At 49.2% G+C, this 24,132-nt stretch overlaps 8 protein-coding genes across 8 annotated transcripts; 3 read left to right on the top strand and 5 right to left on the bottom strand.

Moving 5' to 3' along the window:
• Positions 1-1,427: 1,427 nt before the first annotated feature.
• Positions 1,428-3,291, bottom strand: N7509_011810 (uncharacterized protein; the record flags this gene model as incomplete). Its single annotated transcript, XM_056636447.1, has 3 exons — positions 1,428-2,987; positions 3,073-3,198; positions 3,268-3,291. The coding sequence occupies 3 exons, from the start codon at positions 3,289-3,291 to the stop codon at positions 1,428-1,430; spliced, it is 1,710 nt and encodes a 569-aa protein (XP_056482477.1).
• A 716-nt stretch (positions 3,292-4,007) lies between these two features.
• Positions 4,008-8,041, top strand: N7509_011811 (GRAM and VASt domain-containing protein; the record flags this gene model as incomplete). The annotated part of the gene is given in 4 exon segments (XM_056636448.1): positions 4,008-4,414; positions 4,519-7,274; positions 7,330-7,430; positions 7,445-8,041. The coding sequence occupies 4 exon segments, from the start codon at positions 4,008-4,010 to the stop codon at positions 8,039-8,041; spliced, it is 3,861 nt and encodes a 1,286-aa protein (XP_056482478.1).
• A 756-nt stretch (positions 8,042-8,797) lies between these two features.
• On the bottom strand, positions 8,798-10,420 carry N7509_011812 (uncharacterized protein; the record flags this gene model as incomplete). The annotated part of the gene is made up of 1 exon (XM_056636449.1): positions 8,798-10,420. The coding sequence occupies one exon, from the start codon at positions 10,418-10,420 to the stop codon at positions 8,798-8,800; it is 1,623 nt and encodes a 540-aa protein (XP_056482479.1).
• A 1,048-nt stretch (positions 10,421-11,468) lies between these two features.
• Positions 11,469-13,315, bottom strand: N7509_011813 (T6SS phospholipase effector Tle1-like catalytic domain-containing protein; the record flags this gene model as incomplete). Its single annotated transcript, XM_056636450.1, has 2 exons — positions 11,469-12,520; positions 12,586-13,315. The coding sequence occupies 2 exons, from the start codon at positions 13,313-13,315 to the stop codon at positions 11,469-11,471; spliced, it is 1,782 nt and encodes a 593-aa protein (XP_056482480.1).
• Positions 13,316-14,636: 1,321 nt separating this feature from the next.
• N7509_011814 (thioredoxin family protein) lies at positions 14,637-15,762 on the top strand (the record flags this gene model as incomplete). Its single annotated transcript, XM_056636451.1, has 4 exons — positions 14,637-14,872; positions 15,073-15,176; positions 15,320-15,395; positions 15,471-15,762. 4 exons carry the CDS (start codon positions 14,637-14,639, stop codon positions 15,760-15,762), a joined length of 708 nt encoding a protein of 235 aa, XP_056482481.1.
• Positions 15,763-16,243: 481 nt separating this feature from the next.
• On the bottom strand, positions 16,244-16,814 carry N7509_011815 (hydrophobin family protein; the record flags this gene model as incomplete). Its single annotated transcript, XM_056636452.1, has 3 exons — positions 16,244-16,300; positions 16,354-16,445; positions 16,499-16,814. The coding sequence occupies 3 exons, from the start codon at positions 16,812-16,814 to the stop codon at positions 16,244-16,246; spliced, it is 465 nt and encodes a 154-aa protein (XP_056482482.1).
• Positions 16,815-19,760: 2,946 nt separating this feature from the next.
• Positions 19,761-20,660, top strand: N7509_011816 (uncharacterized protein; the record flags this gene model as incomplete). The annotated part of the gene is made up of 1 exon (XM_056636453.1): positions 19,761-20,660. The coding sequence occupies one exon, from the start codon at positions 19,761-19,763 to the stop codon at positions 20,658-20,660; it is 900 nt and encodes a 299-aa protein (XP_056482483.1).
• A 549-nt stretch (positions 20,661-21,209) lies between these two features.
• Positions 21,210-23,268, bottom strand: N7509_011817 (DUF2985 domain-containing protein; the record flags this gene model as incomplete). The annotated part of the gene is made up of 5 exons (XM_056636454.1): positions 21,210-21,668; positions 21,694-21,929; positions 22,000-22,074; positions 22,133-22,519; positions 22,575-23,268. 5 exons carry the CDS (start codon positions 23,266-23,268, stop codon positions 21,210-21,212), a joined length of 1,851 nt encoding a protein of 616 aa, XP_056482484.1.
• Positions 23,269-24,132: the final 864 nt, after the last annotated feature.

Here is a 24,132-nt window from a genome sequence, read left to right on the forward strand (position 1 = left end):
AATTTCTTCGCATCCACTTCCGACTCCGAAGTAATAGTGTTCCAGCGCACTGTTGCATTGTCTTGACCGGTTAATCGGTTTCGCAGATTTTAGCGTCGCTGCAAGATGTGGCCAGATGGATATACCAACTAAACTTGGCCAGTGAAAAGAAAGCCACTTTCGATCTGACCCAATTTTACCCACTGATCTTTACCATTTAGGCCGTAAAAAACCGTGGCTCCCGAACGGGTCATCTGAATGAATCGATGCCATTGGTTGTGGTGGAGATCTCCTACCACGCTTCGTCATCTGCTGGTTCAGGTACGGGATACTTTACACTCGGGAGGTTTTGCCGAGCTACCCTGCACCCTGTTTTAATTCATTAAAAAAGATACCATCGGCCTTGATCAATTATGTTCTCCGCTATCCAACAAGATATGTACATCTGGCAATATTTTTGTACACTTGGGGTTGTGAGAGACAAGCGGAGTACGCGGAGGTAAGCATCATATCAAAGCCACAAGCGAAGCCACAGCGGGCCTAAAAATAGCGTGGTCGAAACATGAAACACCGGCCATGGAATAAAAATGAACAAGGTTTTGACTTCTATCTTTATTTTGATTTTTCTTTGTTCTTTTGGTAGCTGGTAGTACCATACGAGTATAAACCTGAAAAGAAAACCCTGCCACATTCTGACCTCGGCAGAATTTTTGCACTTTTACAAGCTAGGCAGCTTCCAAATATTTTCGATTCTCCCTTCTTTTCTGGATTTCGTTCAACCAATCTCCACTAACTCCACGAATATGCGTAAGACCATACCCGGGTGGATACTGGCGCAGAGTAGTCTCGTACGTGCATGAACGCCAGGACGAAGATTATGGGGAACCAGGCAGCTACCTTCGGGGGCCGCGCAGTTAAAAACAATAAGCATCTCAAGCAAATAGATGGGCTTGAACTTGAAACGACGTGGCGTTCATGTCTCCCGGTAAATCGTGGGGAGGGCTTCTCACATCACCTCGATCATAGGGGGATAGCCGGTTATTAGCTCGAGTTTTGAGTCTTGGTGTACTCGTATTGGTAGATAAATCACTCACAGCCTCGTGGGGATACTCGTAGATTTTTTCATCAGTGCCCTAAAGAGCCTACGGGGTTAGATATAACCGAGCTGCAGTCTTTACTTAAGCCCCTTTCAGCGTTGGTATGTTTTGCGTTGGGGCTAGAATATTGAGACTCGGTCATTAACCCCATCGCAGCCTCGTGTGTACTCTCTATCGAGTATCTTAGGTAGTAAACAACAATGTGATTGTTCAAGTTTACTTCATGCCTAGAGGATCAAGGAAAAAGATAGAGAAGTGCCACTATACAATCAGCTTGCATTTTAAATCATAAGGCTAGGTTGTTGCAGTAGATGAGAGCTCGATATTCTCGAAAGTGCCACCAGATGCCCACTAAGCATCGTGGTTGTCCACTTTCAAGTTCCCTTCGCCTTCAGATCGATTGGGCGAGTCCGAGTCTGCTAAATGTGGAGACGCCGGGTTGTCTGCCTTTTTACTACTGCTACCACCATTTTCACTATCGGCGACACGACTTTCGCGCCGGGTCTTAGCACCTTCTTTTAGCTTTTCCCATCGATCTCGATATCGTCCCAGAACGTTCTTCAATTTGTCGTTCTCGCGTCCAATGCGTTCCAATTCTTGCTCGCCCCGTCGGACAATGTCCTCTAGTTCTTTGACTTGGGGGTCGGACTCGGACATAGACGGCCCTGCTATAGAAGTAGCACCCGAGAGGGCTGGGGGTATATGATCCGAGGACCCGGTGTTATGGTGATGCATTGCCCTCAACGACTGCTGTAGCGCCATTGAGGAGGACTGTGCATTGACCTCCCACATATGTAGGCGTTTGGAAAGGGTGTCCGATAATTGCTTCAATGCTTGGTTTTCCATCTGTAGCTCTTCCATTGTTTTGGGATTCTGCAGGGCGTTTAATTTGCCCGGGGGCTCATTACGCGTACGTCGCGGGGATGTCTTCTTGGCTGAGCTCTGCAGCATTTCTGGAGAGGATGGCATTTCCCGCGCATCAACAAAATCGTCTTCGCCGTCATCTAGGCTGTTTCGACGGGCCTCCTTCTCGGCCCGGGTCAAGATGCCAGCGTAAGACATGGTTCCACCTGTTGTGGGAACCACGTAGAATGACTCAGCTGCGTTGCCAGGACTAGCACCGGGCGTGTCTTGAATGGATCGCAGCGCTGCTCGAGAGAAGAGCCGACTCACGTCCAGATTCTGCAAGGAGGATCTTCGGTCATGAGTAGCATGGTGACGATCTAACTTGGCCTCGGCGGGGGACTTGCGATTGGCAGCCCCCGTTCCTGCCGGGTCCTCGGAAGCAAGAGGTAGGCCTGCAAATGCGAGAGGTGCCGAAATTTTAGACACCAGTCCTTCGAAGGTCGAGTAAAATCGCTGGAACCGCTCATCAGTAACAGAGGGTTTGGCGATTGGCTGCGAAGGCTCTGTAGTGTCTCGGGGTACAACTTGATGGGAGCCAATTTCGGGGCCACTGGGTAACGGAGGAGACCAGGGCTGTCTCGGGGCCGATGCACGACTCTGGCGATTCTTGTTCGGCACGTCTCGAAGTCGAGATTCGCCGGTCTTGAGCCTCGACGACGGCTCGGTCATCTTCGCCCCGGCTTGGTGCGCGGAAAGCGTGGGCGACACCGGTGAGCCCCGACGAGGCTGAGACGGGATACCTCGAGCCGATGCCAGATTACTGGCAATCGATGATGATTCGCGGCTGGCCAGTCGGGGCGGTCGTGAAGGTTGCGCCTGGGCGTCTTGGCTTGCATTCTTGGTATGAGTGGAATCTGTCGCGGCGGGTTGAATTGCTGGGTTGGGAGAGGCAGCGGTCGACGATGTGACTGCAGTCGCGGTCGTCGTGTGGTTTTCATGCTGGAACCTCAGAATTTCGGCGAGTTTCTTGTGGTGGCCCTCGAGGAGCTTGAGAGTCCGGAGAGCCTGGTGGGTCGTAACACAATGCGGTCAGTTCCCGCGCCCGGAACAGGGAGAACGAGGTCGAGGTCAAGGTCATTTTCGGACTTACCTCATGGTCCGAGCTATTCTGAAGGGCAGATGCAAACTCGCCGGCGGCCAAGTCGTGTTCCTCGCTAGCGGCGACGGGATTTGACTTGCGGGTCTCGAGGACAGCATTTCGCGCATGGGTGTGGGCCTGGAGAGGTTAGAGCGGGGGAGCTCGGGAAGCTTGGGCGGCCTTGGAGGGGGGTTGACGTTGACTTACCAGGCTCAACGGGGCAGTCTCCATGGTGATGGGCAAGGTAGAGGACCCCTCGCACTACCCAGATGATGGGTGGTAGGGAGCAGGGAGTGGTTGTGGTTGTGGGGAGAAGAGGTAGTGTAGAGGGAGAGGGAGAGGGGAGAGTGAAGAGAGAAGAGGATGAAGGAGGGACGGATCTATCCGTGACCAAGCAGTACAAGCATAAGCTAAGTGAACACCAAGTAAGTATTAATAGTAGTAGTTACTTATAGTAGATATGTCATAGTATAATATACTAGTACAACTGGAATATAGTAAATACAGAATTTAATCCATGATTTAACCAAGTATATCCTATTGAGTTAGCCTTCTAACATGCCGAATGCGGCCAGCCCTATCGCAATGGGCTGTGACAGCGAAGATCGGGCAGTATAACATGAATATAGTGTAATTTAGGTATTAGCAGTTTGATAGAGTCTACATATTAATTCCTCGCAGACTAAGCATACTATATACTATACTATACTACACAGAGTATACTATACCTATACTATACTACTGCTATAGAGTAAGGTCACGGGCTCCTCGGTCTGGGCGTCTGACTAAGAAATTCCAACTTCCCCCCCTCAACTCCAACTCCAACCAGGAGAAAGCTACTACTCCACACTACATTGATACTTGTACGAAACTCCATGCGTGATCTCCCCACCTTCTCTCTCACCTCCGAGTCTACTTAGCTCCGGGCTTGATTCTCTGTTCGCCTCATGGCGGACTCCGAATCCTCCAGCCTGCATAGCAGGTCGCGCCGCGCCTGGACCGTCTCCGCCGAGTCCGATGCCATGGAGAGCTCCGGGAGAAGCAATGGCCGCTCCTCCATTGAATCCTCTGAACGTCCAAAAACCCAGGCAGGGGAGGACCCCGATTCCGTCAAGGCTGGTTCCAGCGGTTTCTCCAAACTCCTCAATGCCCGTCGCCGCCGGAAGAAGAAGAACAACCGGGATCCATCGGAGGAGCCTCAAGTGCCAGGTGTGATCACCGAGCAGGACCTGCAGCTCAGCCGATCGAATGAATCTCGCGAGGGTCCCTCGGCCGCCCCTTCATCCAACAACAGCTCTGCTCCCCCAGAAAGCGAGGCCATCACCCTCCTCACCGATGATTCCGAACCAGACAGGTACGAATGAGCTCGATCCTAATGTGCCCTGTTGGCTTGATTTCCCATGACATCTCGATGTTCTAGACTTAAGACTAACCTTGACATTTGCGCATCGCATGTAGGACACCCCCACTTACATCTCACAACTCCCATACCGGCTTCTATACCTCCTCATCCCCCCTCTTCAAAACAGCCTCCGTCGATGCTGCCGACAACGAAGGGACACAGAGAGACCCCGAGTCGACAACAAGTGGCCCAAGTGGCCCAAGTGCGACAAGTTCAGACAAATCAATTTCTGACGAACGGGTACCAAGACAGGGGATCCAGTCAAGTATGACACTCGATATACCGGGAGACTCCAGCAGCAAGCGACGAAGTGCCTCTCCAGGCAGACGCTTCAAGGACGCCTTTAGCACATCAGACAAGAAGGAAAAGGAAAAGGAAAAGGAACAAGAAGACAAAGATGAGGACAAAAAGGATGTGAGCGATGACCAGGATCGCGCGTCGTCGAGATCAGGCGCCAGCAAGAGTAGTCGGAGTATATTCGGAGGCAGCCGACGGAGCAGTCTATCGTCAAAACGGGCAAAGGCGGCCCAGGAAAGCGTTCCACCTATGCCTGTCCCAGCTCCCATACGTACCGATTTGGCTGAATCAAGACCTCGCGCCCTGGAAGCCAGCCCCCTTCCAAACACTCCACCCCACACAGCCATTCCCGCCCCGGCTACCACAGTGACCCCTCCAACGCCGACAGAGCACCGCCCACTCAATCCGCAGATATTTGCCGAGGGAGTCACGGACTCGCCGGAGTCCATAAAGTCTCGGAACTCCATTTCTTCGCCCGGGGTCACCACTGTGAGTCCCTCCGGAAATATGATTTCACATCGGCGGGTGCGGTCTGCTTCGGCAGCTCATGGCCCGAGCAAGTTGTCCAATGTCACGGCATTGAGTCCGCTGGATGAGAACAAAATCCTCCCCAAAAGTGCATCCAATCAACAAAATGGTTTCTTCTCATCCGTCTTCTCCGCCGCCCAAAATGCGGCCTCCTCATTTAGCAACCTAACTCAGCAAAAGAACCGTCCGCCTTCCCAACCTGCATCCACCGACTTTGATAACCCATCGATGGAAGCCAGCACCGAAGAACTTAACAAAAGTCCGGCAAAGGACAGCAGTCCTGAAATCGCGAAGCCAACGACCGTTGAAACGATGGGTACCGGAGATTTGAACTTCGAACATCTGGATATCGATGGACCTTCTGGCGAGGTGATTTCTACTGCTGACGGAGTAGTTGTGACGAAGCCATCAACACCAATTGACAAACGCAAGAACACCGCTGTTTATCAGCGGGATGAAGCCTCCGCCAAACTGGAAGATAAACGCGCGGCTCGGGCTGTCACTATGGCTTACGAAAAACCAACCGAGTCGTCCGCCCTGGGATCTCCTGGCGATGAAGCATTGGAGCTTCAGTCCACTATTTCACTACCCGGAGAGGGCACCATCACCGGTGATCACACCCCGCCAACAGGCAGTATCATTGATGGTGACATTGGCAGTGGCATTAAACGAAGTGGCAGTGTTCGCAGCCGGCTTGCACGCCGCCACAGAGGCTCATCCGGAGCCACAACATCAACAATTGGCGCTATTGGTGCCATTGGCGGTGGCGCTTTGGCCCTTGGTGTCCCTGGTGTCAATTCCAGCGTGCCCCGGTTGACTGGATTCGCTGTAGCAAGCAAGAAACGCAACAGGGACTTCCATCAATTGTTCCGGAGTGTCCCCGAAGATGATTATCTAATTGAAGATTACAGCTGTGCCCTCCAGCGTGAGATCATTCTCGCTGGTCGTATCTACATCTCTGAAGGTCACATCTGTTTCTCAAGCAATATTCTCGGATGGGTGACGACCCTCGTTATTAGCTTTGATGAGGTTGTCGCGATTGAGAAGGAGAACACTGCAATGGTGTTCCCCAACGCGATTGCTATTCAAACCCTGCATGCTCGTCACACTTTCCGTAGTCTCCTCAGTCGTGAGTCGACATATGACCTGATGGTCAACATCTGGAAGATCAATCATCCATCTTTGAAGAGCTCTGTTAATGGAACCCGAGTCACAAATGGCACTGGTGACAAGACAGAGAAGGTTGGAGATGAAGAAAGCGAATTGGAGAGCGAGGTCTCCGACGAAGATGAGATATACGATGAAGATGAGGAAGGCGATCACGCCGATAGCTTCTTTGAGGCTGGAGCCAGCGCCAACGCAAGTGAGCGATCACTGCCAGCGCGAGGGTTGAGTCGCCAGCCCTCCGGCCTATCTACAAACGGGGTGACCAATGGAGCTCCACAAAATGCCAGCGGTGAACCCAAGAATGGTGACAAGCCCGGAGCTTCAAAGGAGCCTGATTTCCCCGGTCCAGCTACGCATGCACCAACTGAATATGTAGATGCCAACGGGCAGTATGAGAAGGTCATCAAGGATGAGACGATCCCGGCACCCCTCGGAAAGGTCTACTCTCTTGTTTTCGGTCCAGCTTCTGGAGAATTCATGACAAAATTCCTTGTCGAGAATCAGAAATCAGGCGAGCTGCAGTTTGAAGGAACGGCAAAGGGCCTGACCAATGACAGTCGGATCAGGAAGTATTCCTACATCAAGCCCCTCTATGGATCAATTGGTCCAAAACAAACCAAGTGTATAAGCACTGAAAACCTGGAGTATCTGGATCTGGAAAAGGCCGTTCTCGTCACACTAAGCACCCAGACTCCCGATGTCCCCAGTGGTAATGTTTTCGCTGTGAAGACCAAGTATCTTTTTACCTGGGTCGCTGGCAATCAAACCCGCTTCCTCATGACATGCAACATTGAATGGTCCGGCAAGAGTTGGCTGAAAGGTGAGCAAATTCCCCAGTGGCAAGTAAGGCTTTTAAAACTAACAACTCCCCATAGGTCCTATTGAAAAGGGTGCTATTGATGGTCAAATGACTTTTGGAAATGAATTGGTCAAGGCCCTGAAGGTTGGCGTTGTTCCCGCGGACGCGGGAATGGAGGTGGGCGAACCAAGGGTCGACGCAAGAAGGGCGACCCAGCTGCTCCTGCAGCAGCATCGCTGCACGCTGCAACGGATTCCGGCTCTGGCCAGAACGAGTCCTGGGGTCTTCTCGAACCAATCCGTCCAATTCTGGAACCTATCACCAGTATGCTCAAACCGCTTTGGAGTGGCAACATTGTCATTCTCCTTGTTGGAGTACTTTTGTACATGGTATTCTTCCGGTCATCCTCGCCATCTTCCATGCACGCACACGATGCCGCTTACCCGGGCTTCAGCCTACCCCAGCGACTGGCTGCGTACGAGGAGATGTGGCGTCGCGAAGAGAGCGAGCTCTGGAATTGGTTAGAAGATCGGACCGGAATGGATGGAATGGTCTTCCCGAGTCTTCATCACAGAATGGCCGAACCCGAAGCAAGTCGCCGGGCACCTCGTCTCAGTCCATCGGAAGAGCGTGACCTGGCCGCGCGGTTACGCGAGGAAAAGGTGTCAGATCGTGAAATGGACCACGCCATCCGAACTACCCGCCAGCGCCTTGACGTTCTCGAGGAGATGATGAATAAGCGTAAGACTCAGCAGTCTGCAGATGAGTCTATCCGTGTTGAGTTATAGGGATCACTCAGTTGCCTCCCTCATCACTACGAGCCGACAGGCCCAACGTCACCTTGACCTCTACCTCAAAATTATTTCTACCTCATCACAAACCCCCCTTCCTTCTCACCATTCACGAACAAGCACCCTTGAAAGAGAGCTTGTATCCCCTCTTTATACCTACTTTTCCTTTCTCATTATTTCTTTGTGGACAGTGATTGCCCATGTCCTCTCTCTCGACAGATCCTTTGGTTCCACTGCTCTCTCTGCCAGGAATGCAGACTTACATGAGCCTTTCATTCTTGTACATGCACCAACTGCTTTGCTGATACTGTTCAACAGTATCTTTCTCCTTTTTTTTGAGCGATCCCCTGTCTCATTTTACTTGATTCTTCCTGTACATTGTCCGAAAATATTTTCTTCGGCGTTTCGCGGGTTCGCAAACCCCTGAGCACTCCGGGCGTCCTATGAGCACCTTTCTTTTTGTCTTTCTCTATTTTCTTGTCGGGTTTATTCGGTGTTGATATGTTCAATGAACGTCAGCTAGGTAGCGTACATAGAGATACAATATCCATGTATTGGATCTTGCTTTTGAAATTTTTTTCCCAACCTTTGGAACCGTAAGACTTCGTGAATGATGTCGCTTCGAATCAAAAATTACTAGTACATTATGATTTAGTCATATCGCTATTCACTGGCAGTGTCATTATATCCTTATTATTCATGATAGTTAATTACAGATAACTGAAGCGTGATACAGGCCCGTCACTCAGGTGACTACTCCCCATTCAGTGCTTGAATTCTCGCCCTGGCGATAGCCCTGTTCTCCGCCATAGAAGTCTTCCATGGCCGAACACCCGAGTTGAATACATCATCGATCTGCTCCAACGTCAACGCCGCAGTCTCAGGGACGAGGACAAACACCAAGCAAGCGATCATCACAGTGACCGCAGCATAGAAATAACCGACATTTGCTCCCATATTTCCATGGTGTGGATCCAACATGTATGGCGTCCAAAAGGTTGCGCCGAAGGAGAAAAGGCCGTACAAAACTGTTGTGTTTGCTTGACCATATGTCCGCAGCGATACACTGTGCATCTCGACTGAGGCCAGGCCTGCAGTAGGGGCGATGGTTCCGCCAAAAACGAACGACCAGAGAGAAAGTAAAATGACAATGGCCATCTTTGAAACGCCAACTCCTCCGAATGCAGTACTGACTGAAGATAAGACGAGCATGCAAGCTGCCATGGCGCTGTATCCCCAGAGAATTGCGAATCGCCGTCCACCATATTCAACGACGAAGGGACCGAGACATGCCCCGCCGAAGATGCAGAGGCCAATGATCACATTGATAAGATATGGGTTGCTGATACCAACACCTTTGAGGAAAGTCGTTGCGTAGGGTTGGACAAACTGGATGCCAGTAATGGACATTCCAATCATAATCAACGCGGACGTGGTGGTACGGCGAATTTGACTTTTCTGATAGATCTGGAGCCACGATGTTGACGCCGCGACCATGCGTTCGGCTTTGATGTTATTCTTGACTTCTTCGATCTGAGCTGTGATGGTGGGCGAGCTTGGAGGGATTCGGTAGAGGATACTAAATGCTCGCCGCGCATCTTCTTCTCTTCCGCCATGGTTCAACAACCACCGCGGGGATTCAGGGAACATCAGAATCCCAGCGCCGAGGAAAATTCCCAGTGGAATCTGACACAGAATCGGTGTTTTCCACTGCCAATTATTCTGCGGCTCCAGCTGAGCAGATCCTGCGCAGACTGCGGATGAGGCAACGTTTCCCAGTGCCAATCCAACGTTGTATAGACCCAGCGCAATTCCACGCTTGCTGGCGACAATGCATTCCGAGCTATATGTGAGGCTTGATGCGGCGAGCTGACCAAGACCAATAGCACTAATGCATTTGCACACCATATAATGCGTGAAGCTCCCTGCTTGTCCAGCACCAGTCCCTAACATCCCCGCCGCTCCAATAATGGCCAGAATACACCCGATCTGGATATTGCCGCGGCGACCAGTGTATCTTCCTGTCAGACCAGATAAACCTCCGCCGATACCAGTGAATAGATAATTCAAGCTGATTAAAGATTGTTGAATCGGAGCAATGGAGCAGTGTTCAACGGTCGCACCAGTTGTGGGATTGAGGAGATGCGTGCAGGTTCCAAATGCCTTTCTATAAGACGGCATGATTAGAACTGTCCCGGTATATCCATGGTCGAAATTAAATATCCATGCCGCAAATGCCATCCATAATGACAAACGCAGCATAGCCCCAGTGGAATCTAATTTACTTCCTCGTGTGTCGCTGCCATCGTCGGAAGGTAGAGGTGTGATATCGATTTTCTCGGGCTCCTCGTCGTCGTGATATTTGCCGAGTGTCATTATCACGGCAGTGACTAGAGTAGGTGTAATACAGGCGGGAAATATTTCGAAGTCTTTGCCCTATTTCACAGGGTCAATTTTCCGAGTTCTGGGGTATATAAGGCTCGTCTCAGTTGCTCGGTCCTTCTCACATACCAATGATGCGCCACACATATCCAGCTTGCTCATCAAGAATTCTAGCCCTGGACTCAACCAATGGCAATAAATATTCGTCCTCAAATGACCGATAAGGTCATGAAATGTTCCTGACTGTGGAACAAATGTCTGACCGTATCCAGTTAAGGCTTCTTGAATTACTGAATCATGGCGGACAATTAAACAGGCCAAGCATCTCAGGGCTGTTTCAAGGTTTGCTGCCTATCTCTTTTGGGAACCTGAATGTCAATCCCCCGGATCCCTTTTTCCACCACAGGTATTCTTGCGATTGAACAGGACGGGGTGCCTTTCCGTGCAATCGCCCCCGAAACCTCGTGCCGTGCTACACCATCCAGGTCATTTGGGACATACATGTTTTCCAAGCCAAGCCGGTTTCTCGAAAAATGAGTATCAGTCTTGATTTTCTCCTTTGTACTTTGTGCATATAGCCCTTTAATTATGACGTAGACTCGGTGGAAATGCAGCTATGGCAGATTATCCAACCTTGTTCCTTAGTCGTGGATGTGACAGAATTGAGAAAGTCATCAAAGTCTAATCCATATCACAATTCTCTATCGCATGCAATGAAGATCAAGACAACTCTCCTTTTGGAAAAAGATGGCAATGTGATCATTTCCAAATATGTTACTGGAAATGGGAGATTTTCTCTATCAAGGAGTCTGAAATTAGACGAGATTCCTAAACCCATATAAGAGGATATTTTCAATACTATTCAAATAAGCTGACAATGATACGGAAAAACAAATATTGGAATTGGTCGCTTCGGCATATTATCACTTCGGCGCATTATGGTGATGAAAAAAAGGTAATTCCATTACTGGCTATTGTTCATCTAACACCGTGCAACAATCATTTCAGCAGCTATTCCCAATCCTGGATATAGACGAGATCCCTATATCGAGAGCGAACGAGCAGCCTTGGTATGCTCCTCGTTATCTGCATCTAGAGCAGCTACATACTCGAGTGCATCACTTCCTTCAACGGATAATCTCTCATAGGCGTTTTCATCCTCTGACAATTTCCACTCCGGCAAAACTTGATACTCAGAACTCCCAGGGTACTTGAATAGATATTCATAGTCCCCGTCATTCTTCTTTCGACGCTCATAATTATCGCCGGTCAGCAAAATGGGACGATACTTCTTTCCTTTGATGGTTTTTTCCACCCGGTATCCCACCACAGGATGAATCTGCTCGAATGTTTCGCCTAGCTTCTGGCCTTGTTTATTCAATGCGTAGCGGCCTGGTGTGCGTGGACGAGACCCATTGGCAACATACACAACTCCGAAGTTATCTGGTAGGTCCCCAAGTCCCCATGTATAGATACGCTGATCCATATACGCGGGCTTCTCTCCCGGAGTAAGAGGGTGCAAGATGGAAGAGGCGATCCACTGGCCCCCTCGTTGAAACCACTTCCCCCATGATTCTGTCTTGCGTTTGTTCATTCTTTCGTTGTACCAGTCAAGAGCGTTGTTGATCTTGGCTAGCCTGACTTGCCGTGATAGCTGATCCTTCTTCAGAGTCTCCTCATTGAGTGAAACGAATCCTTTGATTTGATCAAGCATCCAGGCGAAAGCGATATTCGACATCTCCTCCATGTTCCCTTTGTTTTCCAAAGTTAAGGTAGAGCCGCCTCCGATATTGATGTGGACACCTGGAAACCATACTTGTAGCAGTTTAGAGCGATCTTTCTGGCTGTCCATCAAGTCCAATAGTTTTCGCTCCGCCTTGTTCTTGGCATTGCTAGCATCTTTCAATTCCCCAAGAGAGGGGCGATCGGTCAAAATTATATCTTTCCAGGTGTGAGTTGCATCTTGGCACAGTTCTTGTTGCTTTTTGATCTCCTCGTCCGAGGCCCTTGTGACAGAAGAAACATAGAACAATGTTGGAGTAAAAGCGGCACGGTGCTCATCGAGGGCCAACGCCTGGAAGGCATTCTTTATATCTGTGATTCTAGTTAGTCATATTCATAGAACCTTTGAAAGGAATATCTCGAAATGGGGAACAAACTCGGAGAAAGTCCAACATTGTGCCACTCCGGTTTGTCAGTTCGCGTAAGCCATTGAGGCATCTCGTATCCAAACACTTCTGGGAAGCCCAGCGCACCAACTGTTTCGAAAACCCCCACGACCTCGATATGTCTTGATTCCGGAGTACGGGCCCATTCACCCCGGCCCAGCGACTCCCACACAACACGGTCATTCTGGCGCTCTTCTGGTTGAGGGTCAGCTGGCTTTCCATCGTGCCAGTCAAAGTAGGCATCGCTGCCATAGAATCTCTCGCCGGTAACCGCAGTGTGACTTTGCTTGTAGAGTTTCCACATTTCGGGGAAATCCTGGATATCGATCTTGGAGCAAATTCCTATGTCTGAAATCAAGCCTGCAATTGCACGCGCTGTGTATGCTCCTCGTGAAAAGCCGAAGCACAAAATCTGGTCACCGGGGTTCCAATTCAATACACAGAAGTGGTAGGCCTCGATGACGTTTCCTTCGAGGTCTCTACCGACTGATACTTGACCGTCTGAATTTGTTCCGACCCCAGAGTCGTACCAGACAACTTGTTGCCAAGTTCCATGGTCATCATCGTCAACTCCGACACTGTGGATTGCCCGACATAACCGCGTCACGTTGGATGGGACGCTCTCCTCGCCCGAGACCGCAGATTGCCCACTTCCATCGCAGCAGATTATAATCCGTTTGCGAGATGGAGGAGGGACATATGTATGGGTAATTTCCCCCATTCCCAGGTCGCGGTGGGTAACTTGGTGATAATGCTAGACAGTGAAGGTAGAAATAAAGGTAGAAATAAATCGTCTACTTCATGGCGGCAAAAGGGAAACGACATTGCTTATTTATTTTTTTTACCGTTTGAAGTGAATAAAGAAGCGTGCCCGGCTGAGCTGAATCTCATCACGCGGCGCTGGTTATTGGATGGGTTCTTGTCATCCTCGCTAGAAATGGCCCATTTCGACCTCGGCCTGTCCGATAGCTACAAGTGCAGGCGATCGGGAAAGATAGCCGATTTGACTCTGCAAAAAACACAGCCACCGAACTACTCGGCTTTTTACACTATATGCGAGAAACAGGCAAAAAGAAGGCGAAAAGAAAAAGTGGCAATGTTGGTGTGTGATGGTCTAGTGCCTGAGGCACAGAAAGACACCACTCCACAGTTTACACGAACCAATCCCAGTCGCACATTTTGGACCTTTGATGTAGTCCTCTCCAGAATCATTATTTCTCGTTCTTTGACCCATCTGTGATATTCACACTGAGCAAGTGGAATTTGTGCATGATATACACTGCGTCGTCCTCGCTCTTGGCCCATTTGTCAACCGAGATAGCCAGTTCATGTTGGCATAAAAACGATCCACCAGTGAGAGATCTGAGGCTCTACAGTATCCTTATCTGGGTTAAATATACTAGTACTCCAGGATAGTGGTCGTGTAGTGTATTTGTAAGTGACTAGAATGGTGTATTGTCGGTCCCAAAAAGATCTCATTGGATCCAGAGAATGTCTTCCCAAAAGGGACTCGGAACTACAGCATCAGCTTTTCTTTTTCCAAAACGGAACCGCAGCGACTGAGCTGCGTCTGGATCGACCTCACCTTTTCAATCTCTTCACTCTATTTTGATGAACTATCTTCACTCCACTTTTTGAAATCCTCTTTACTCGCGATGGAACCGGATCTCCCAGAAGACTCCCTCGAAATGTCTTCTGACACGGTGGAAGAAGCAAGTCCCGCACTTGAAAGGCGACAGATCTTGGAGCGAATGAAAGATCAACTCACTACTAGTGCTACGTATAAATATTCGACGACGGCCCTGATCAGCCCAAACGGAGATCCTGCGTTCCCCTCTGCTAGAGAGCTCAAAGATGTGGGGATTACGGCAACTCAGGTCAATCTTTCTGATGATGGGACTCTACAGTTTGATCCATGCTTTTTTCTACCTTGTCCCGAAAAAGAGCTGCTGCAAATGTATCCCTTTAGTAGAGATAAAAAAATGTCGCACCCACTTGAGCCCTTTATGTTAGGTATCGAGTCGTCTTTGTGGTTAGCCCAAATGTCCTATCCTAAGAAGGCTCCCACTGGCCACATCCTTGAAGAGCTCTACGCCTGGTATAGTACAGTTGGTGTCAAAGGTCAAGAGGAGGAAAGGGATGACTGCTTGGAACGCGCTATAGCAGCTCTAAGAGATCTCCACAGCCAGCGGTTTGCGCCTTGCAGCACACATAAAGATTGGAATATTGAGAGCTATAGCAATAGCTTCAATCTGCAGCAGTTAGTAACGCATTGGCGGTGAGTGTATTAGTTAAATCCTCGTTCGATTTTTTTTGATTGATTAAGTTTACTTTCAAGTTTATTGATGCTAACACTTCCAAGTTATTAGGCTCGATATCTTCTACAATTTTTTTTTCTCATCCTTAAGCATGCGAAGTGGGCTTGGTGATCTACGTAGTATGCGCAGTTGTATAGTCCGCACGTGACACCGGCGATAGTTGGTTCACTCCGACCGGCGGCGGCGGCGGCGACCTCCACGGAATCCACCAGCAACCCACAATGGAGCTACCAACTCTGCTGATCCTCGCAGCACTTTTCCTCGGTGAGTACCATTGCGCACACAGTCACATACACAGACATCTTGCGGTGTCGCATTTCTCCTCAAAAGAGCATCGCGACTGTCGGCCGCTACTACATGCGCAACACCCCTCAGTTCAAGACCTCCAACTGATCATTCCCCGCCAGTTTTCCGCTTCGTACAATCGCGACGAGCCGCAGCAACACCAATGGAGTCCCACGGAAAGGTTGCCAACATCGACAAGTAAGGAATACACCCTCGTGCGATCGAAAACATAACCGGGAGAAATGGGCTCTAACAACACCACCAATGAAACAGCGATGTCATCTTCAAGGCTCTAGTCCACTCTGGCGCCGCCGTTGTCGACTTCTACGCCACTTGGTGCGGTCCCTGCCGCGCCGTTGCTCCCAAGGTCGGTGAGCTGAGTGAGAAGTACCAGAACGTCCGCTTCGTGCAGGTCGATGTGGATAAGCTGCGTGGTGTGGCTTCCGAGTTCAATGTCACTGCCATGCCTACTTTCGTTCTCATGAAGGATGGTAAGGAGGTGCAGCGCATTCGTGGTGCCGACATTCGGGCTCTGGAGGCGGGTATCCAGGCTATCTCTGCTTGATTGGTTTCCGCCGTGGAAGCTAGAAAGGGAGGATCGAATAAAAGGTTTCATGCATACCTGAGCAAATGTCAATAGTGATAACCAAAGTGGACGATCGACCACTCAATGAATACACCTAGTCAGGTGGAATTTGATCAACGAGAGTTTTCTATTCATCAAATACTGACGAAGGTGAGAATTACGAGTAGCTTTTCAATCACCGATAAATGGGGTACGAGTAGGTAGTTCCATGGAATATCAGTTGGGAAGCCGGTGTCAGGCATGAACCAGGAGAGAACAGCATACAATGGGCTTTATTACGTAGAATGAGTGGGAAAGGGTATGAGAAAAATTATGTATTATGCGGGGGTATGATAAGCACTGTGTTTTGTCACAGGAGCAGCTAAACCTCACAAAACAGACAAAAGAAAGAAACGATGAAGGTATATCACAGGACACCTGAAACTTCTAACCAAAACCAATAAACCTAGAAGCGATGCGCTTAGAGGATGGAGCCGAGAGCAACACAAGGAAGGCCGGCGCCAACCAGGTCGTTGGACTATGAATCCTATTAGTGGTTGAAATAGACAAATTCTGATGGAGAAAACTCACGGCAGTCGAAGGAGAAGTGGCACAGCAGGCAATGTTTTGCTTGCAGCGCTGGTTGATAAGATCCTGAATGGGGACAGCAACGATGATGGGGACTGTGTAATAGTTAGCATATAAGTCAATAGGATTGTAGTTATGTGAAACTTACTCTGAACATCCAGCTTGGAGCACTGGTCGAAGATACCAGCACCCTCAGAACCGGAGCCAGTGCCGACCAGGTTGGACAGAAGACCAGCACCAAGACCCTTGTTGACATCAGTGGTGTCATGGGCGTAGGTAGCCCGGTTACAGCAAGAGAGCTGGGCCTGGTCACCGCACTTGGACTGAGCCTCCTTAACGGTCATGCCCTTGGGGACGGGGAAGCGGACTTGGCCAGCCTCCTGGTTCTGCATGCCAGACTCAGTGGGCATGGCAGCGGCCAGAGAGGCGAAAGCGACGGCAATAGCGGCAATGGAGAACTGCATTTTGACGGTGGTAAAGATTAAAGATTAAGGTCTTAATAAAAGAGATAGGGTTTTTGGTTTTAGGGAAAGAGGTAAAGATGTAATGAGCAGAGAAGAGAAGATGCTTGGATAGAGAACTTTACGGACCATCGATCAGGCGCCTTTTATCTTGGAATATTCGTCTGTTTGGGGCTCGTGCTGGGTCCATGCTCCTCCAAAAACAACCCCCGAGTATTTCAGCCCGGAATGCTTCACGCAAGGGTGAATCCTTCTTATGGCCTTGATCGTCTAAGGGCAGAGTGTTCCTCGATTGGTCGATTCTCTATTTCCGGGATTTTCACTCAATCAGAGCGCCACTTTGCCGGAGAAGAACTCCTATGTACGCCCTACATTCCTTCGCACTGGTATCTATGAGAGTTACCTCATAGCCCTCTGCATGTTGAATGTCGTCGTCTATCAACAGTCAGATCTGAAGGGAAAGCAATAGCTCACAGACTAATAGGAATCTTTAATTTTATTATTGTATCTCAATGCTCTTTGGCTGTCGCAATTCTAGGATCCTCGATGGCCTATCCAACCCTCGAAGAATGCAACAGAATCAAGTTTAGTACACCTTCGCATGGAGACGGTCACTCCCTGTGCGGTTTTCTTTAAAAAAAAATTGAAATCGGGTTAAATGGCGTTGTGGCGTTCGGGAATTTTCCCGAAGCCGCAGATGCATGTCTCTTATGCACCAAGACTATATTCTGCTCAAGATAAGTCTAATCCCAATATCTCAACGCCTCGATCCCTCCTCAGTAATAAAATACACCCTCGGCCTGGAATTTCTTCTCTAAAGCAGAGACAGCCATTAACTCAAAAGTGGGTCGACTATGATTCGGATCGGGTGCCCGTTCGAATGTAGGGCTTTGATGGTAACAGGATCCTGCCGATCTCCCCTCCCGGTTGACTCGCGAAATCCGAATGCTCGGGGTTACGATGGGCGACCGTGATGATCGACAGGGCCGTTCCTGAGCGGTATATCCACCGTACATAGGAGAGGAATGGATTTTCGGGCACTAAAGATTCGAGGTCGGCGGAGGCACATACTTTCAACGAACCTTGCTGGGGCCTTGATAGAGATTTGATATCTGAGATTTAAGGCACAAGCAAACATTCAAATGTTCCCGTCATTCAAGTCATCGAAGAATTACGATGTTTACGATCACAATAAGAGATAGAACCGACTCTCTGCTAGGAGGATGGAGTGGACAATACTAAGGGGTGCGAACCCCTTGATAGGATCATGGTAGCTAGGGTCCTTCAATGCCCTTCAAGGCTAAGGTAGTCTCCAGCTAGCTTCATAAAACTGCCACTATTAGCAGAAACTTTTTGTTTCAAAAAAAGGACCACCATCAGATATTAGTAGTGGAATAAACAACTACATAACATAGTACACTGGAATAAGATGTGGTATCGTGGATATGACGTCAAATCTCTGAATAGGCTGTCGCTTTCCCCTTTAGGAACCGACACATCTTAGCTTGCAGGTTGTTTCTAATTATGAAAAGAAAGCAAAAAAAAAGAATAAGCTAGGTTTTCAATAAAAACAGAGTGATTATTAATAAAAAATGGCTGTGGGAAAAGAAAGGAAGCAAAAGATAAATGCCGGGCCCCCGAGTCGAACGGGGATTACTTGACAGCACTCGAAGTCAGCAAGGGCACGACCAGCTTGTACTAACCCGGCGGATTTTGAAAGTATGGGTCCAATTTACCCTCATCACCGAGTAAATCGCCGAATTGGGCGTTGGGGGGAATAGGACAGTTCCTAGGTATCTACAGTAAGCAGGGCTAGGAAGTAAATAACTTCTTGAGGGGTTGAAGGACGTCTGTTCATTCAGTGCGGTATCGATGTATACTCCCTAGGTATATATTACTTACCTACCCCGGCGTACTGCCAGATAGATATCATTTTCATTGCCGATCCCAGATGAACTAACGTATCCAGTCTACATGCTAGCTAGCAGACTTAAACATGGACAGGTGAGACCAGCAACCAAGACTAGTAGCCGAGCTGGATACAAGATTGGAGCAGATTTTAAGGCGACTAAAATAGAAAACTTCCATAAGATGAAGGATAGTACCAGGATCACACTCTGCCAAGGCTACGCAGCCTCTAGTGCTCCAGTGCTCCAGTGCTCATCTCATGCATCCTGCGCAGAATCATCCCAATAGGGCAACGCACTAACTATATTGGGACTGTCGCTGTGGAGAAAAGTAGTCTCAGTAGTATACTAATACATTATTGTTGTTTTCAATATGTCCACGAACTTGAAATGCTAGTATCAATTTTGAATTGGATTGTCTACTAGTATTACTAGTACTTAACATATCCATTAGACTGTCGGTGGGCAGTAATGGCTTTTTTGTGCAATGTATATAGTGCATATAACTACTACCGTCATGCATCTATATATCCAGCCCTACCACTCTACAAAATACTAGTACAAAACGGGGATGACCTATACAGGCCCGGGAGGCTATGCATAGTTAATCTTACGGCAGGTAAGCTTTAATTCCAAGGTTACTTTCGCCCCCAAATCAGACATGAACAGCTCACAGCCCTGAAGGAGGTCAAGTTGGTCCGCTGCGGGATGTTATTCCACCGACGCTAACCCCAATCCAGAGATGGTCTACACTATAGTTGTCCCGAACAGGTGCAAATGCGCTGCAGTCTGTCCGTGTGGGCAGATTGAGTACTAACGACCATTGGAAACGAACAGCTCAAAATCTGTAATATGACAGCAATAAAAAATTGAAGAGGCTGTGTCCCAGAGAAGTAAATGATATATAAAGTTGGGTGATCCCGTTCCAGATTCCTTTTCCCTCATCTACATCAATCCACTATTTCATCTACATCTAATATCGGGGACACCCAGCTCTATCTATACAATTCATCATCATCACCACCACAACCACCACCTCATCATGTCCCAGTCAACAATCGCATTCTTCGGCGCAACCGGCGGCTGCGCAAACGCCTGTCTAGCCCTGACCTTACGCAACGGCCACAAAGCTATCGCAATGGCCCGCACCCCCTCAAAACTAACCGCCCAACTCCTCGAACAACCAGGCCTAACGCAAGAAATCCTGGACAAAAACCTCCGCATCCAACAAGGCGACGCCACAAACGTCGAAGACGTTATGAAAACCCTCATCATCTCCACCTCCACCACCAACAGCGCACATGGCGACGGCAAATGCCAGCTCGTTTCAACCATCATCTCAGGAATCGGCGGCGCACCAACAATGTCCTGGACCAAGGCGAATCCCTGCGACAAAATGACAATGCGAATCCCAACATTGCCACACATCGAGCTGAACAACCCACACATCACGGAAGAAAGTACCCGCACGCTCCTCGAAGCGCTACGACGTATTGCGACGGAGTATTTCCCTTCTTTCGAGACATATGCCGCCGCGGCACCGCGGGTGACAATTATTTCCGGGACGGGAATTGGATCGAAGAATGGGATGAAGGATGTTCCATTACTTTTTCGACCGATGTATTGGACGCTTTTGCCTGAGCCGCATGCTGATAAATCGCGAATGGAGGCGTTGTTGAATGAGGAGCGGGGGAAGAAGGAGTCTTTGCTTGTGGGTGGGTTGGTTGTTGTTCGGCCTAGTTTTTTGAGAGGTGATCATCGGATTGCGGCGCCTGGGATAGATTCTGGGTATGATAAGTTGCGGGTGGGTACGGATGAGAGTCCGGCTGCTGGGGTTGGGTATTTGGTGGATAGGGCTTTGATTGGGGAGTGGATTTTTGAGGAGGTTGTTAAGAGTGGTGGGGATAGATGGGTTGATGAAGGTGTCATTTTGACTTGTTAGGGTTCATGCTCGATCTGGGGGTTGCTTTTGCATTTGCTTTTGCACATTTTACTTTTGGCGAGATGGCATTTTTAAGTTAGGATACCTTGCGGAGTTGGATTTATGTTTTCAATGATTTGGTTAGATCGTTTATTTCTTTTATTTCTTTTATTATCAAAATCAAAGTCCACATGTTTAAAATAACTTTCCAAATGCTCCACATAGTGAAGGCCGATCGATATAAAATCCACATTAAAGCAAAAAAATCTCAATCAAATGACACACGGTCTAGATCTTGAGGTGGGGGAATCATAGTACAAGTCAGCTATTAAAAAGCAATATGTAGTAGTAACAAAAGCCAAACACCGAGCAATGATATGCTCCCAAGTAACGCCAGGGAAATTTATGTGAATTTCTGACCAAGAAATGATGAGCGAAGGTCAGGGAGGAGGACTGTACGGTCGGCAAAGACATCAAGCTCGAGTAAACAAGGTGAGCAAAATCTTCATGACAGAATTCGTGAAGGTCATGGGGCGATCGTGAAGGTGTGAACTATGAGGGACAGGTTGTTCAGGTACCCTCATATGCCGCCGGTCTGTTGATCTGCAAACTCTTGCGTTCCTCCTTGGCCTTGCGTCGCTCCATCTTTTGCATGGCCTCTTCAGTCAATTGCTGCCGGAAGAGCCTTTCCACAATCTCCTTCTTTCGCGTTCTTCGGTCACCAATCATGATTAGCACACCACCCGAGATATTGCAGGTGATTGAGCAGCAAAGGATGACGGTAGTCAAAGCGAATGGTCGCTGGCCTGGGTCTTCCATACTCCAGGTGCAGGCACCAAGAGCCATCTGGAGTAGGGAGTGGCAATCAAGCAAGACGACGATAGCGACAAGAATCCGGAGAGGGAAGGCATGGTGGGTGAAAGTTTCATGGGGTTTGTAGAAGGTGTGTGACTTGGCAAACTTGTTCTGGTGGTGCATCAATCGGAGTTGTTGCCGGGCGTCGAGAACCGAATATTCGTGCTCGTCTTCCTGGGGGGGTATCTCCAAAATCAACATCCACATCCTTCTCCCGTTGTGACGGAAGATCGTTTTTGTCCTTCAGGTTGGGGAGTTGCCGCTTGCCACGAATTTTCCAGGTGAGATGCGTATAGTGTGCGATGAAAATCATGTGGTAGGTGTCGACAGCTCGGAAAGGGGCGAGGCCATCACCCATGATAGCGAACAAGCCGACAAGGATGTTGTCAATGATGTTAACGACTTGGATCTGCTTGCCACCGACGTTGATCCAACCTGAAATTTATGTCAGTCGTGTTGCCCATGAGTTTGTTTGAAGGGGATAAGAAGAGCTGAGAAGACATACCAATCAAGAAAAGTACCCAGGCCAAACCGAACAAAGTGATCAATGTGGCGTACAGAGTGATAAAAAAGCCAAGGGCTAAAAAGCGACGTAGGTCAGTTTGGTGTCCTGGTATGGAGAGACTTGCAATACTTACGCTTCCGGACATATTGCCCGAATCCCTTCATCGCTCTCTTGAACTTTGAACGGCGAGAGTGAAGCATGTGGCGAACATGATCGTTGAGCTCCATGAAATCCTCTCTCGTCCAACCTTCCAATGCGTGTCCTTCAGGCAAAACAGCATATCGAGGGCCGACTAATACCGAGGACATGCTAGTGAATGGACGGAGTTGGTCAAGGGTTGGCCGTTCTTTGAGCTTATCACCATCCGACTCCCCTTCGTCTGTAGAGCTCGTTTGTTCTTCATCTGTGAGTGGACGCGTAATGGTATAAGTTGGCATTCGATTGATGAAGCCACCCAGATTCGGCACGAAGAGGGAGTTCTGGACATTGGTCAGGGTGGATAGGGCCGAAACCTCCGGGTCTATGATAATGTTTGTCAGTTAAAAGCGTCGGCTACGCTATTTCGGGTAGCTTACCGATCACGTCCAGCACGTCAACCACATGAGATCCATATTCATTTGTCTTGGCATCCTGGTTGTTGCCGGTGTTATTGAGAGTTGGTGCCCCCGTCACAGTGGATGCGCGGTTGCGAGAGAAACGATTCAGAGCGGCTTGACTGGTTCGCCGGAGTCTTCCCGGTTGTGTCACAGGCGGGCGGCTCTCGGAAGGTTCAAGGCCATTTTCGGGGACTGTATCTTGAGCTTCGCTTGAACCGGGAAGCGGAGTCATAGAGTTGTTACGAGATTCCTCTGCCAAAGGCATCATACGCATGGGAGTCGCCACTCGCGATAAGACATCGGTGGGAGGGGACGACCATCGTCCGGGTCGCGGCTCCGAGCTGCTGCGCCGTCGGCCAGTGTGCGGTGATTCATCCTCTTCAAGGACAGGAGACCGAACCTCGATAGGTCTGCTTCCAGAAGGCCCGGGCTGGATATCCGGCTGTGATTGTAGTTGCGGGAGGTCGGTATCCAAGGAGGAGAGCGAGGGCAGGCGGGACAGGCGAATACTTGGCCGGCGAGACCGATTAGATAGAGCTCGAGGCCGCACAGTCGCAGCTGGTGGTCTCTCAAGGGCCGAATCTACCGCGTGAGCCTCTGGAGCATTCCCGGAGAAGTAGTCCTGGACGGGCTCGATGCGATCGCGATCGCGATCGCGATTGTCGTCATCCATGGGAGGGGGTTGGGAATGGATGGATGGATGACTGATTTCGAAACAACGTAGGGAAATATCAGAGGCAAAGAGGGAGACCCAGAAGGTCTTGAAACGAACAAAGTAGCCCGGTAGCCCCTAAGCCATTGACGGGAACTGCAGGTTGACAGTTCTTGGGGGGGGAGGATTGCACCGTCAGCGTACCTTCGCGGATGACTCAGCTGGCTTTTTCTTGTTTTGGCCGTGACGATTTCAGTGGAGCAAACCGGAGTCAATGCGAGGCTAGTCTGTCGATCAGGCAGGATCTTCCTTTTTTCCTTCCTGCATGGTCGGTCTCGCGTGCATCCTTATGTCAAGTCGATCAAGTCTTGCGTGCCATCCTGGAGGCACTTGGAGGCAGCACTGCGAGAGACATTGTGGCGACACAGTGGAGACTACCATTGTCATGAATGGAGTACTCCGTACTCCGGACATGCAATCTTGAATCTTGGGCTATGGATTTAGTGCTGAGCTCAGGCCGCAGTGGAGTACCTACAGTGCACTAGGCTAAGCTAAGCTAAGCGATAGTAGGGTCCACGCTGGGGAGTATGGATGATATGGATATGGATATGGTCGAGCAACTACCAACTACAAAATACTCTGGGTCTACTCTGGATACAAACTAATATACTAATAATGGTGGTTCATTAGAATAACCCAAAGTCATCCGATCAGCAAAAAAGCCAAGATCTATAAGCCTTTAATTCTCGGATCTACCGCATTGACAGCAGAGCCAAGTCATCAGCCAAGACAACCTAATTTCAGTTGGCATACATTCACTAATACTATATCGAATTGAAGTCTATACAGCCCTGGCTACTGGTCAAACATGGCTTCAATTAGTCT

Source organism: Penicillium cosmopolitanum (genome assembly GCF_028827165.1).
Source record: "Penicillium cosmopolitanum strain IBT 29677 chromosome Unknown utg000011l:1.0-3548175.0:1.0-3550911.0, whole genome shotgun sequence".
Classification (NCBI taxonomy): domain Eukaryota; kingdom Fungi; phylum Ascomycota; class Eurotiomycetes; order Eurotiales; family Aspergillaceae; genus Penicillium; species Penicillium cosmopolitanum.